The sequence below is a fragment of the Eschrichtius robustus genome, chromosome 13, assembly GCF_028021215.1.
Source record: "Eschrichtius robustus isolate mEscRob2 chromosome 13, mEscRob2.pri, whole genome shotgun sequence".
Classification (NCBI taxonomy): domain Eukaryota; kingdom Metazoa; phylum Chordata; class Mammalia; order Artiodactyla; family Eschrichtiidae; genus Eschrichtius; species Eschrichtius robustus.
Window position 1 is genome coordinate 31,237,174 of NC_090836.1, and position 16,292 is coordinate 31,253,465.

General features: G+C 34.9%; 1 protein-coding gene across 4 annotated transcripts in view; it reads right to left on the bottom strand.

Annotated features, from left to right (window-relative positions):
* CPNE8 (copine 8) overlaps positions 1 to 16,292 on the bottom strand; it is a 294,890-nt gene that overhangs the window by 43,122 nt on the left and 235,476 nt on the right. For all 4 annotated transcript variants that reach the window (XM_068561317.1, XM_068561314.1, XM_068561318.1 and 1 more), the window contains 2 exons: positions 14,104 to 14,150; positions 451 to 632 (listed from right to left, as the gene is read on the bottom strand). In XM_068561317.1, the coding sequence (XP_068417418.1) occupies positions 451 to 632; positions 14,104 to 14,150 (229 nt within the window). The remainder of the gene's footprint in view (positions 1 to 450; positions 633 to 14,103; positions 14,151 to 16,292) is intronic.

A 16,292-nucleotide genomic window follows, 5' to 3' on the forward strand; every position in this document is an offset into this window, starting at 1 on the left:
ACATGGAGAACTGAGGAATCTAACCAACAGCCAGAATAAAACACAGATATATGTCTCTAGCAGAACAATTCCAGCCATCTCTAGCCAATCAAGGTATCCCAGGTGAGGCCCCAGACATCCTTTAGAATGTACCATCCCCCATTGTATTCTGCTCAAATTCCTGACCCACAAATCACGAATATAACAGAACGTGTTATGCAGCAATAGTTAACCAGAATAGAGCTCCTATTTATAGATCAGATGCATTTTAGGTAGATTTACTGCTAATCTACTTAACTGTCTTTTTTCCCATTAATAGCACACTCCTAAATCAATCATTCACCAAAATTAAGCTGAGTGTATAGTCATAAGAAGTTGCTACATGAGTAATTAAAGCATAAGCAGCAAGCCAATGAAAAGATCCAACACATTTTTTTTTTCAAAATATCAATTCTTTCAATGTATTCTTACCAAAGCAAACTCATGAGATATCCTTCCATCTGGAGGCAGTTTTGCACCAAAACCTAAAGCTGGGAACATTTTATCACTGTCATAATCTTGAACGATTTCTCCCACTGCTTTCAGTGCCATACCATAGGCATTCAGTTGATAAGGATTCATGTAGTGGAGAGAAGTCGGCTGGGTAGGGTTGCCTGATGACAGAAAAAAATATTTCAAACATGAGTGATCAGGTTAAAGATATAATTTTTTGGACATTTTTCTTGATATCTATTTCAGATTCAAATATTAAAAATCATGTTTTCTGCCTACATTCATAGTATGTTAAATATCTTCTTTTGGATAAATATTGACAGAGATATTTATTAAATTAGATCAGATATGTAGAAAGTTCCCCAAAGGTATGCTAAAGCATATGCAGATTTTTTCAAAAATTATTTCTCATTGTCAATGTCATAGGCTATTCTTTTTTTTTTTTTAAATAAATTTATTTATTCATTTATTTATTTATTTATTTATTTATGGCTGTGTTGGGTCTTCGTTTCTGTGCAAGGGCTTTCTCTAGTCGTGGCAAGCGGGGGCCACTCTTCATCGCGGTCCGTGGGCCTCTCATTATGGTGGCCTCTCTTGTTGCAGAGCACAGTCTCCAGACGCGCAGGCTCAATAGTTGTGGCTCACGGGCCTAGCCGCTCCGCGGCATGTGGGATCCTCCTGGACCGGGACACGAACTCGTGTCCCCTGCATTGGCAGGCGGATTCCCAACCGCTGCACCACCAGGGAAGCCCCTCATAGGCTATTTTTGACAGAAGAAGCATAAAAGTATTTTTGTTAATCATATTTTATTGTAATCTTTATTTTTAAAAATTGTGTGCCTTTAGTTTGAATCCTTATGCTATAATCAGAGGACCCAACTGATGTAATAGGCTTCAATAATTATGAGGCCTTCCTAAAGTTGTATCACAAACATAAACTGAATATTTGAGACATATCTCAATTTAATCACTTGAAAAGAGAAGAGTATAGAGATTTTCAAATTCATGCAAATTAAATATCTAGAGCTGAAAAATTATTCAGAGTTTCTAACTAGACATTTAGCTAGGAGTCAAAAGGCTCGAAGTCAGGTCTTGCCATTTGCAGGACAACTATATAATTTCTATTATAAATCCTACCACAGTATTTACTGGGAAGACAAAATAAAATTACATGTGTGGAAGTGATTAAAAATTATAAAGTACCATAGAAATGTAAAGTTTAACTACTACTGTTATTATTGTCTGGGTCATCCACAAATGTAGGATGTTTCATTTGAATAAGATGAATATGAGAGAGAAAGTAATATATGCCTACCACTCAAACACATTTACATTCACATTCAGTTGCCCTAATTATCAGCACAAAGGCAGCCTGAAAGTCCCTTTAGTTTCTTTTTTTTTTTTTAACATCTTTATTGAAGTATAATTGCCTTACAATGGTGTGTTAGTTTCTGCTTTAAAACACAGTGAATCAGTTATACATATACATATGTTCCCATATCTCTTCCCTCTTGCATCTCCCTCCCTCCCACCCTCCCTATCCCACACCTCTAGGTGGTCACAAAGCAACGAGCTGATCTCCCTGTGCTATGCGGCTGCTTCCCACTAGCTATCTATTTTACATTTGGTAGTGTATATATGTCCATGACACTCTCTCACCCTGTCACATCTCACCCCTCCCCCTCCCCATATCCTCAAGTCCATTCTTTAGTAGGTCTGTGTCTTTATTCCCATCTTGTCACTAGGTTCTTCATGACCCTTTTTTTTTTTTTTCCCCTTAGATTCCATATATATGTGTTAGCATACTGTATTTGTTTTTCTCTTTCTGACTTACTTCACTCTGTATGACAGACTCTAACTCCATCCACCTCATTACAAATACCTCCATTTCATTTCTTTTTATGGCTGAGTAATATTCCATTGTATATATGTGCCACATCTTCTTTATCCATTCATCCGATGATGGACACTTTGGTTGCTTCCATGTCCTGGCTATTGTAAATAGAGCTGCAATGAACATTTTGGTACATGACTCTTTTTGAATTATGGTTTTCGCAGGGTATATGCCCAGTAGTGGGATTGCTGGGTCGTATGGTAGTTCTACTTTTAGTTTTTTAAGGAACCTCCATACTGTTCTCCATAGTGGCTCTATCAATTTACATTCCCACCAACAGTGCAAGAGTGCTCCCTTTTCTCCACACCCTTTCTAGCGTTTATTGTTTCTAGATTTTTTGATGATGGCCATTGTGACTGGTGTGAGATGATACCTCATTGTAGTTTTGATTTGCATTTCTCTAATGATTAAGGATGTTGAACATTCTTTCATGTGTCTGTTGGCCATCTTCTTTGGAGAAATGTCTATTTAGGTCTTCTGCCCATTTTTGGATTGGATTGTTTGTTTTTTTTGTTATTGAGCTGCATGAGCTGCTTGTAAACCTTGGAGATTAATCCTTTGTCAGTTGCTTCATTTGCAAATATTTTCTCCCATTCTGAGGGTTGTCTTTTGGTCTTGTTAATGGTTTCCTTTGCTGTGCAGAAGCTTTTAAGTTTCATTAGGTCCCATTTGTTTATTTGTGTTTTATTTCCATTTCTCTAGGAGCTGGGTCAAAAAGGATCTTGCTGTGATTTATGTCATAGAGTGTTCTGCCTATGTTTTCCTCTAAGAGTTTGATAGTGTCTGGCTTTATACTTAGGTCTTTAATCCATTTTGAGTTTATTTTTGTGTATGGTGCCAGGGAGTGTTCTAATTTCATACTTTTACATGTACCTGTCCAATTTTCCCAGCACCACTTATTGAAGACACTGTCTTTTCTCCACTGTATATGCTTGCCTCCTTTAGCAAAGATAAGGGGACCATATGTGCGTGGGTTTATCTCTGGGCTTTCTATCCTGTTCCATTGATCTATATTTCTGTTTTTGTGCCAGTACCAAACTGCCTTGATTACTGTAGCTTTGTAATATAGTCTGAAGTCAGGGAGCCTGATTCCTTCAGCTCCATTTTTCATTCTCAAGATGGCTTTGGCTATTCAGGGTCTTTTGAGTCTCCATACAAATTGTGAAATTTTTTGTTCTAGTTCTGTGAAAAATGCCAGTGGTAGTTTGATAGGGATTGCATTGAATATGTAGATTGCTTTGGGTAGTATACTCATTTTCACAATGTTGATTCTTCCAATCCAAGAACATGGTATATCTCTCCATCTATTTGTATCATCTTTAATTTCTTTCATCAGTGTCCTATAATTTTCTGCATACAGGTCTTTTGTCTCCTTAGGTAGGTTTATTCCTAGATATTTTATTATTTTTGTTGCAATGGTAAATGGGAGTGTTTTCTTAATTTCACTTTCAGATTTTTCATCATTAGTATATAGGAATGCAAGAGATTTCTGTGCATTAATTTTGTATCCTGCTACTTTACCAAATTCATTGATTAGCTCTAGGAGTTTGCTGGTAGCATCTTTAGGATTCTCTATGTATAGTATCATGTCATCTGCAAACAGTGACAGCTTTACTTCTTCTTTTCTGATTTGGATTCCTTTTATTTCTTTGTCTTCTCTGATCGCTGTGGCTAACACTTCCAAAACTATGTTCAATAATATTGGTGAGAGTGGGCAACCTTGTCTTGTTCCTGATCTTAGTGGAAATGGTTTCAGTTTTTCACCATTGAGGACAATGTTGGCTGTGGGTTTGTCATATATGGCCTTTATTATGTTGAGGAAACTTCTCTCTATGCCTACTTTCTGCAGGGCTTTTATCATAAATGGGTGTTGAATTTTGTTGAAAGCTTTCTCTGCATCTATTGAGGTGATCATATGGTTTTTCTCCTTCAATTTGTTAATATGATGTATCACATTGATTGATTTGCGTATATTGAAGAATCCTTGCATTCCTGGAATAAACCCCACTTGATCATGGTGTATGATCCTTTTAATGTGCTGTTGGATTCTGTTTGCTAGTATTTTGTTGAGGATTTTTGCATCTATGTTCATCAGTGATATTGGCCTATAGTTTTCTTTCTTTGTGAAGTCTTTGTTTGGTTTTGGTATCAGGGTGATGGTGGCCTCGTAGAATGAGTTTGGGAGTGTTCCTCCCTCTGCAATATTTCGGAAGAGTTTGAGAAGGATAGGCGTTAGCTCTTCTCTAAATGTTTGATAGAATTCACCGGTGAAGCCATGTGGTCCTGCGCTTTTGTTTGTTCGAAGGTTTTTAATCACAGTTTCAATTTCAGTGCTTCTGATTGGTCTGTTCATATTTTCTATTTCTTCCTGGTTCAGTCTCGGCAGCTTGTGCATTTCTAAGAATCTGTCCATTTCTTCCAGGTTGTCCATTTTATTGGCATAGAGTTGCTTGTAGTAATCTCTCATGATCTTTTGTATTTCTGCAGTGTCAGTGGTTACTTCTCCTTTTTCATTTCTAATTCTATTGATTCGAGTCTTTTCCCTTTTTCTCTTGATGAGTCTGGCTAATGGATCATCAATTTTGTTTATCTTCTCGAAGAACCAGCTTTTAGTTTCATTCATTTTTGCTATTGTTTCCTTCATTTCTTTTTCATTTATTTCTGATCTGATCTTTATGATTTCTTTCTTTCTGCTAGCTTTGGGATTTTTTTGCTCTTCTTTCTCTAATTGCTTTAGGTGCAAGGTTAGGTTGTTTATTCGAGATGTTTCCTGTTTCTTGATGTAGGCTTATATTGCTATAAACTTCCCTCTTAGAACTGCTTTTGCTGCATCCCATAGGTTTTGGGTTGCCGTGTCTCCGTTGTCATTTGTTTCTAGGTATTTTTTGATTTCCCCTTTGATTTCTTCAGTGATCACTTCGTTATTAAGTAGTGTATTGTGTAGCCTCCATGTGTTTGTATTTTTCACAGATCTTCTCCTGTAATTGATATCTAGTCTCATAGCGTTGTGGTCGGAAAAGATACTTGATACGATTTCAATTTTCTTAAATTTACCAAGGCTTGATTTGTGACCCAAGATATGATCTATCCTGGAGAATGTTCCATGAGCACTTGAGAAAAATGCGTATTCTGTTGTTTTTGGGTGGAATGTCCTATAAATATCAATTAATTTCATCTTGTTTAATGTATCATTTAAAGCTTGTGTTTCCTTATTTATTTTCATTTTGGATGATCTGTCCATTGGTGAAAGTGGGGTGTTGAAGTCCCCTACTATGATTGTGTTGTTGTCGATTTCCCCTTTTATTGCTGTTAGTATTTGCCTTATGTATTGAGGTGCTCCTATATTGGGTGCATAAATATTTAGAATTGTTATACCTTCCTCTTGGATCGATCCCTTGATCATTATATAGTGTCCTTCTTTGTCTCTTGTAATAGTCTTTATTTTAAAGTCCATTTTGTCTGATATGAGAATTGCTACTCCAGCTTTCTTTTGATTTCCATTTGCATGGAATATCTTTTTCCATCCCCTCACTTTCAGTCTGTATGTGTCTCTAGGTCTGAAGTGGGTCTCTTGTAGACAGCATATATATGGGTCTTGTTTTTGTATCCATTCAGCCAGTCTGTGTCTTTTGGTGGGAACATTTCGTCCATTTACATTTAAGGTAATTATCGATATGTATGTTCCTATTCACATTTTCTTAAATGTTTTGGGTTTGTTATTGTAGGTGTTTTCCATCTCTTGTGTTTCTTGCCTAGAGAAGTTCCTGTAGCATTTGTTGTAAAGCTGGTTTTGTGGTGCTGAACTCTCTCAGCTTTTGCTTGTCTGTAAAGGTTTTAATTTCTCCATCAAATCTGAATGAGATTCTTGCTGGGTAGAGTAACCTTGCATGTAGGTATTTCTCCTTCATGACTTTAAGTATATCCTGCCACTCCTTTCTGGCTTGCAGAGTTTCTGCTGAAAGATCAGATGTTAACCTTATGGGGATTCCCTTGTGTGTTATTTGTTGTTTTTCCCTTGCTGCTTTTAATATGTTTTCTTTATATTTAATTTTTGACAGTTTGATTAATATGTGTCTTGGCGTGTTTCTCCTTGGATTTATCCTGTATGGGACTCTCTGTGCTTCCAGGACTTGATTAACTATTTTCTTTCCCATATTAGGGAAGTTTTCAACTATAATCTCTTCAAATATTTTCTCAGTCCCTTTCTTTTTCTCTTCTTCTTCTGGGACTCCTATAATTCGAATGTTGGTGCGTTTAATTTTGTCCCAGAGGTCTCTGAGACTGTCCTCAGTTCTTTTCGTTCTTTTTTCTTTATTCTGCTCTGCAGTAGTTATTTCCACTATTTTATCTTCCAGGTCACTTATCCGTTCTTCTGCCTCAGTTATTCTGCTATTGATCCCGTCTAGAGTATTTTTAATTTCATTTGTTGTGTTTTTCATCGTTGCTTGGTTCCTCTTTAGTTCTTCTACGTCCTTGTTAAATGTTTCTTTCATTTTGTCTATTCTATTTCCAAGATTCTGGATCATCTTTACTATCATTATTCTGAATTCGTTTTCAGGTAGACTACCTATTTCCTCTTCATTTGTTAGGTCTGGTGTGTTTTGACCCTGCTCCTTCACCTGCTATGTGGTTTTTTTCTTCTCATTTTGCTCATCTTACTGTGTTTGGGGTCTCCTTTTCACAGGCTGCAGGTTCGTAGTTCCCATTGTTTTTGGTTTCTGTCCCCAGTGGCTAAGGTTGGTTCATTGGGTTGTGTAGGCTTGCTGGTGGAGGGGACTAGTGCCTGTGTTCCGGTGGACGAGGTTGGATCTTGTCTTTCTGGTGGGCACGTCCACGTCTGGTGGTGTGTTTTGGGGTGTCTGTGGCCTTATTATGATTTTAGGCAGCCTCTCTGCTAATGAATGGGGCTGTGTTCCTGTCTTGCTAGTTGTTTGTCATAGGGTGTCCAGCACTGTAGCTTGCTGGTCGTTGAGTGAAGCTGGGACTTGATGTTGAGATGGAGATCTCTGAGAGATTTTCGCCATTTGGTATTACGTGGAGCTGGGAGGTCTCTTGTGGACCAGTGTCCTGAAGTTGGCTCTCCCACCTCAGAGGCACAGCCCTGATGCCTGGCTGGAGCACCAAGAGCCTTTCATCCACACAGACTGGAGGCTTGTCTCTGGCGGCCGCAAAACGAGCAATCTCCGCACCCGACCGCCAGAATCTTAAACGTTTATACAGAGGCTTTAACTGGGTTCAGTCACGTTTTCAGTCCTGATGGTCTCAACACCACATTGCTTTCTCAAAGCTGTATCCTGGAAAACAGCTCCTTGTGTGTGTCCCTTTAGTTTCTTAAGTGAAAATGGAAATTAAATGGGACTTGTTACAGCTCATAAAGCTCAATTCTACATTAAAACATTGTCCAAAGAAGAAATGCTTCAAGGCATAGTTCTTTTTTGATAGGGAAAAAATAATAATAAACACTTGAGATCCAGAGCGAAACAAAATAAAGGAAAGATCTCCCTTTGGTTTATAATGCATATAATAATACCCAGACCAATTTTGGTTTCAAGATAATTCATTGTGTAAATGCATTTATTTTTCCAAAGTGTTATCAGCATTCAAGAGCCAAATGACAAAATTTCTAAAAAAGTGTCTTCTGACCAAGATGGGCCCTAATGTTCCCCTCAGCTTGCCTAAACTTAAGAAAGGTTTCTCCTAAGTCCCTGACCTCCTGTTTCTTAGAACATTTACTTTAGAAAACTTGGAATTGTGAATTCCTTCTCTGTTCCTTTGAGATATAAATCTTCTACAATCCAGGAATGTCTTCCTCAGGGACCTGGGAGCCATCCCTTTGAAATGTAATCATCAAGAAAAATATCACCTCTGTTGCCTAGTCTCTATGGGAGAGCGGGAGCCTACCTTCAGTAAGTGCTAATTAGTAAACACAGATGGCCTAATCACACAGACCAATTTCCCCTCCAATCTCTCAGTACTTTTCCACTAGTTCACCACAGCAGTTAAAAACCCTCTCACCTTTTGCTTTGGAGGAATTGAGTTCAATTTTTTTCATTGCAATAGCTTCGATTTCTATTGCAAAAATCCTGAAAAAATTCTTCCTTGCCTGTCTAACTTATCTGGTTCAATTTTTCTGTGACAGTTCTTTCTAAAGCAGGGATTTTGCCTCTTGTTCAAAAGTGTACAGGAGCCACAGCTAAACGATACCACTACTAAGTTGTTATTTAACACAACTCTCAAATGTAAGAAGAATTGTTACCCATCGGTTGCAATATGCAACTAATTCTATTTCTCTAAGAAAACCACAACTTAAAGCTAAAATAAAAAAGCTACTAATACCGCAGCATATCTAAACATCTTAGCCTGTCATGCACAGCAGAGCCCAATCCTACCCATTCAAGGATGTTCCCTCTATCTCTTTGTAGCATCTTCATCCAGACCAATCTCTTCACTATACCACTAATGATGTTTTCTTTTCCATCCCTACCTCTCACTTTGCCACTTTCTCCTCCTCCAGCTTATGTCTCACATGCATCAGACAACCTTCATTATTTATTCCAGCCCTTATTGTCTTTCCTCTCCTACTCTTATGCTCTTGTGTTCTGTACCACAGAATTTGGCAATTCCTTGAATCTGGGACCATATTTGTACCACCTCTATAACAGCAGCAATGCATATGGAAAAGTGAACTTGTAGTAGGTTGGTAACATTGAGTTATCAGCTAATAACAATAATAATTATAATAGCATGGAATGTAACATGAACTTACTTCATATCTCACTTAATCCCTTTTCAACAAACCTATGACATGGGTACTTTTATTACACCTATTTTTCAGATCAAATAACTTTCAGATTAAATAACTTGACCAAATCACACAGTAATAATTGGTCAAACTAGAATATGAATCTAGGCAGATTCCATAGCCCTTACTCTTAGTTATAACTCTTTGCTTAAGGATTTTGAAATATTTTAAACCCTGAATATTTTCAAACATATCTGATTTTGTTTTAAAGGTACACTAAGTCTTTGTAAAAAAAAAAAAATAACACTTGAATAGGCTCTTTTAAAAAGCTTCATTGAGATATAATTCATATAACTTATATTTAACCCATTTAAAATGTACAATTCAATTATTTTAGGTATATTTACAAATAAGCAGAACCATCAATACAGTCAATTTTAGAATATTTTCATCACCTCAAAAAATGTACTTGTTTACAATCATTCTCTTATTACTCCATCCAGCCCAGCACTAAACAATGACTAATCTACTTTCTGTCTCTTTAATTTGCCTATTCTGGACATTTCATGTAAATAGAATTACATAGTATGTGGTCATTTTTGACTAGGTTTCACTTGGTGCAGTGATTTCAAGGTCCATCTGTGTTGTAGCATGTTTTGGTACTTCATATTTCATTCCTGTTTATTGCTGAATAATATTCCATTGTATGAACATACCACATTTTAAAATCAGTTTGTCAGTTGATGGACATTTGGGTTGTTTCTACATTTTGGCTATTATGCTGCTATAAACATTCATGTACAAATTTCTGTGTGGATATAGGTTTCCATGTCTCTTGCATATATATCAAGGGTGGAACTGCTGGGTCATATGGTAACTCTATGTTTAACAACTTGAAGAACTGCCAAAGAGTCTTCCAAAGTGGCTGCACCATTTTACATTCTCATCAGCAGTATATGAGGGTTCCAACTTCTTCACATGCTCCAAACACGTATTGTTTTCTGACTTTTGGATTATAGTCAACCTAGTGGGTGTGAAATAGTATCTCAATATGATTTTGATTTGCGTTTCCTGATACGTAAGTATGTCAAGTACCTTTTCATGTGCTTACTGGTCATTTGTATAGCTTTTCTGAATAACTGGAATACCACTTTTAATTGGGTTCTTTTTTCGAATTATAAGAGTTCTTTATACATTCTAGATACAAGTCCTCTATGAGGTATTTGATTTGCTAATATTTTATCCCATTCTGGGGTTTGTCTTTTCACTTTGTTAATTATGTTCTATGGAGCATAAAGAAGTTTTAATTTTGATGGAGTTCAATTTATTCAGTTTTTACTCTTGTTGCTCATGTGTTTGGTGTCATATCTAAGAACCATAGTCAAATCCAAGGTCATGAAGATATATCCCTATGTTTTCTTCTAATAGCTTTATAACTTTAACCCTTACATTTAGATTTTTGATCTATTAAGGGTCCAACCTCATTCTTTGGCCTGTGGCTATCCAGTTGTCCCAGTACCATTTGTTGAAGAGACTATTCTTCCCCCATTGAATTATCTTGGTACCCTTCTCAAAATCAGTTAACCTTAGATGCATGGGTTTATTTCTGGAATCTCAATTCTATTTCATTGATCAATATATCTATCTTTATACCAGACCTACACTGCCTTGATTACTGTTGCTTTGTACTAAGTTTCAAAAAAGAGTATGAATCTTCCTACTTTGTTCTATTTTTTTCAAATCTGCTTTGGTTCTTCTGGGCCCCTTTAAATTCCAAATGAATTTTTGGGTCAGTTATCCATTTCTTCAAAAAAGACCTTTCAGATTTTGATAGAGATTACAGTGAATCTGTCAATCTCTTTGGAAAATATTGCCATCTTAACAATGTTGAATTTCCTAATCAATGAATGTGGTATATTTTTCAACTTATTTAGATCTTTAATTTCTTTCAAAATTTTTTCAGAATATAATTTTAGGGTATAAGTTTTGCACTCACTTTGTTAAATTTATTCCTAAGTACTGTATGCCTTTTGATACTATTGTAAATGGAACTGTTTTCTTAATTTCATTTTCATATTGTTCATTGGAAGTGTATAGAGAAAGAATTGATTTTTTAATATGGCTCTTACATCCTTCAATCTTGCTGAACTCATTTAATAGTTCTAATAGATTTTTAGTGGATTCCTTAGGATTGTCTACATAAAAGATTATGTCATCTGCAAATAAAAATAGTTTTACCTCTTCCTTTCCAATCTGGATGTCTTTTATTTTTTTTTCTTGCCTAATTGCCCTGGCCTCCAGTACAATGTAAAATAGAAGTAGCAAGAGCAGACATCCTTGTCTTTTTCCTCATCTTAAGGTGAAAGCATTCAGCTTTTCACCCTTAAGTATGATGTTGGCTATAGGTTTTTATATTTTCCCTTCATAAGGTTAGTAAGTCATTTTCTATTCCTAGTTTACGTGGTTTTATTATAAAAGTATGTTGGACTTTGTCAAATTCTTTTTCTATATCAATTGAGGTGACCATGTGGTTTTTACATTTTCTTCTATTGGTACAGTGTATGACATTATTTGATTTTTGAATATTAAGTCAAGCTTGCATTCCTGGGATAAATTTTAATTGGTCAGGGTATATAATTCTCTACATATGCTGCTGGATTCAGTTTGCTAGTATTTTGTTAAGGGTTTTTATATCCATAAAAAATATTGTTCTTTAGTTTTTCTTATGATGCTTTTGTCTGGTTTTGGTATCAAGGTAATACCTCTTAAAATGAGTTGGAAAGTGTTCCTTCCTCTTCCACTTTTGGAAAGTGTTCCTTCCTCTTCCTCTTACAATTTGTGAAAAATTAGCATTAATTCCTCTTTAAATAGAGTTCATCAGTGACGCTATCTATACCTGGACCCACAAAAACTTTGTGGATAGTTTTTAAGTTACTAATTCAATCTCTATTATGGGTCTATTCAGATTGTCTATTTTCTTAAGTCAGTTTCAGTAGTTTGTATCATTGTATTGAATAAATTCTCGCCCTTATAGTGGTGCTAATGTTTATCAATAAATGAAAGCTAGCATTTTAATCCAGTTGGATTTTGGTGTATATGTTTCCTATATTACTGAATAAAACACATGTGTAAAAATCATTAACTTGAAGCCACAATATTGGAGAATAAATTTATCATGTAGTCAAAGAAAAGCTAAATTAGAATTTGGTCCCCTCATCTCTATTTGTAACTCTACTGCTAACAAGTCAAAATGTGTTGATTAGTAAAAGGATTTTTCTAGATCTGAGTTTTCTTGTTTGTATAAGAGGATGATGGTTGGAGTAAGTGATCTCTTACCTAAAATTCTATTATTTTGTGAAAAGTGAGTGAATGTGAGAGAAATGTGAAGTGAATTTAATGTGAGAGTTACAGCACAATAAACAATTTGAAAAGAAAACTAGATAAATATATAAACTAATGGCAACTTCTGGTAAAAGTTAAAAAATGAGAATCAAGGTTGTGGCGAAAAGGGAACTCTCCTGCACTGTTGGTGGGAATGTAAATGGAAACAGCCACTATGGAAAACACTATGGAGGTTCCTTAAAAATCTAAAAATAGAACTACCATATGACACAGCAATCCCACTACTGGGTATATACCCTGAGAAAACCATAATTCAAAGAGACATGTACCACAATGTTCACTGCAGCACTATTTACAATAGCCAGGGCATGGAAGCAACCTAAATATCCATCAACAGATGAATGGATAGAGAAGATGTGGCACATATATACAATGGAATATTACTCAGCCATAAAAAGAAATGAAATTGAGTTATTTGTAGTGAAGTGGATGGACCTAGAGTCTGTCATACAGAGTTAGGTAAGTCAGAAAGAGAAAAACAAATACCATATGCTAACACATATATATGGAATCTAAAAAAAAAAAAAAAAAATGGTACTGATGAACCTAGTTACTGATGAACCTAGTTGCAGGGCAGGAATAAAGATGTAGACATAGAGAATGGACTGGTGGACACGGGGTGGGAGAGGGAAGCTGGGGCGAAGTGAGAGTAGCATCGACATATATACACTACCAAATGTAAAATAGTTAGCTAGTGGGGAGCAGCAGCATAGCACAGGGAGATCAGCTCGGTGTTTTGCAATGACCTAGAGGGGTGGGATAGGGAGGATGGGAGGGAGGCTCAAGAGGGAGGGGATATGGGGACATATGTATGCATATGGCTGATTCACTTTTGTGTACAACAGAAACGAACATAGTATTGTGAAGCAATTATACGCCACTAGAGATCTAGTAAAAAAAAAAAAATAATAATGAGACTCATGTTCTTATGACACATAATAACTGATTTTAAATGATTATTCTGTTTGAAACAAAGTCACTTCAAAATAAAGTTAAAAGTCCACTCTCTTTCCTTTCTTAAAATGTTTGATATACAAATTAGGAATATCCATACATGGGGTGTTATATGATGGTCCATCTGAATTAATTAAATATAAATGTGTTAACATAACTAATTCTTAAAAATAATTGAGTAAAAGTAAAGTAAGCTGCTACTGTACATGTACTTGAATTCATTTATATAAATTAATACACAGAAAAGTACTATAAAAATGAGGATTATAGTTAGACACACTTCAGAATTGTAGTTATGCATGGAGAAGAAGGAAGCATAGAAAAAATGGAGCAGGGTACACAATGAGCTTAACTAGATCTAAAATTTTCCTTTTAAAAATATGTAAAACAAAAAAGGCAATATTTCAATATTTAATAAATTTGAATGGGACTCTTATGCACTTTTGTTGTATTTCTTATAGTCTTTTGTATACCTGAACTATTTCATAATACTGAAAAAAGAAAAGTTATCCGAATTTTATAGGAAACACTTCAGAAGTATGTATTCGTGGAAAGAAAACATCTAAACCTCATGAAAATAAATATTTATTTTTTAATGTAATTACTGATAATTTTTATTATGGGATAGTTGTAATACTCACCATTTGATGCAGTAAAATCAATAGCCACTGTGAAATTGATTTGTGTTCTAAAATATAAGTAAAATAGAATCATTAATAACTGAATAACCTCATAAAAAGAAGTTTGATTTCCATTTTTGTTACATTTTTAACATCACTAATTTTCTTAAATGTTATTACTAGCAACTATGTTACAGCACACACTGAATAGTATCAGTTAGGCAGTTTTACAAGCTAAGAACCTGGCAAAATACCTTTACGATCATGCAACTGTAAAATACAAAACAAAGCATCAGGAATGAAAATAGCTTCTAGTTGAAAGCACAATAACTAAGTGAGGAACTCATAATGAAGTCAAACTGTAAATAATTATTTTCCAGTCTCCAATGTCAACATTTATTATTAATTTGTTTTCAAAACTATTCTGTAGTCGATGTGAAATTATTATGCCCTTAAAAGTATGGCATTGCTAAAATAATGTCTAATAATATCGTTCCTTAAACTAATTCTTTCCAACAATCCTGAAAACACAGGATTTTCTTTTGCTTTCTTCAGAACTCAAGTATTTCAAATACTGATCAGTGCTCAGTGCTCAGTGCTCACAGCACTCCTGTGTACTTGCATGTATTTATAGATATGGATAAATATTTATATAGATGAAATTGTTATATATACTTAAAAATTTCAGCACATGGTAGTTACCCAAAATTATCTTACTGTATTAGTGTTTTGTGTTTTTTTTTCTTCTTTTTTCTGGTAGAAACCAAGGAGGTGGCATTCGTATTAAAAATTCACTCTTTTGGATAAACCTCTAAGTCTTTCTATAATGTAATTCCACTTTCTCACCAAAGAAGGCATGAAAACACAAATAAGTGACAATGATATAATTACTGGGATAACCTGTTGTCACATCTAATTTACAAAATAATTTTTAATTTAAAAAGTAAATAATTTGAAAACATGGTTACTTAGACTATTTTAAATAACAAATTAATTTTGATACACTGTACAATTGATATAACACTTCAAAGTTTGATCTGTTATTTAAATGGTGGTGTGATGATGATGAGGATGGTGATGATGATGGGTATGGCACTATAGGGTCCCTTGTAGTTCTCTTAGTATAAAGTATAGTAACATTTCCTTTTTTCTATAAAAATTCAGCTGAAAACCCTTAATACTACTCAGGTGTTGAAACAAATTCACGTTTTTTCCCTAAGGAATAAACAACATTTTGTGCTTTACATTAATAAAAACTAATATAGATTCTCTTTATAGCTATATGGTAACTTTTTTCTCAGAGTAGAAATTAGGTTTAGAGGCTAAGAATATAGGCTAATTTGGAGCATAACAGTTTTAACACATAAAACTTTTAAAAAAAGAATCAGTGAAACATTTGGGAGAATATTTTGAGATAATAAATCCCTTTGAGGAATTGAAAAGAACAGTCACCATCAGCACATTGCATTGTCATTCTGCTGCTAGAGAGAAAGTGACTATAATACAGGGTATAGTATGGTATATTAGAAAGGGTTTATTAGCTTTTGAGTCTGAAAGGACTGGGTTTGAATTTCAGCAACCCAGTTGCTGACATTTACCACGTTTTAGAACTCTCAGAAGGCAGGTACCTGGCACATAACAATTAAGCAAGGACGGACAGAAAAACTACATGAAACATTATCTTTGTGTGTGTGTGTGTGTGTGTGTGTGTATATATACAGAGAGACACACATATATATATATAAAACATATACATATAGAATGTGTTTTTATATAGCTTTTATCAATTAACCTCATAATAACTTTTAAAGGAAGGTACTAGTATTCTCCTTTTATAGACGAGGAAATCTATGCTCATAAAACTTAACTTTCCACATAAGTAATAAATGTCAGTACTGGAATTCAAATTCACAGGTAACCTCCAAGACCATATTTATAAAATCTATGCTACTTTAATTGTACAATTAAATATTTGTGAACTGTCTGGTTATAATAAAAACACAATAAAAGATAGTGATATTATATTACAAAAACTGAAAAATGATACTATACAGATATCCTTAATGATAAAGATGCCAGGACATAGTCTCATGCTTGGGAAAGTCTGTCCTTCTTCTATCACTTATGTTACATACATAAATCACAAGATAATTGGTATAAATGCCTTTTTATGTTCTTTTACTCAAATGACACTTCCTTAGGAATGAAAA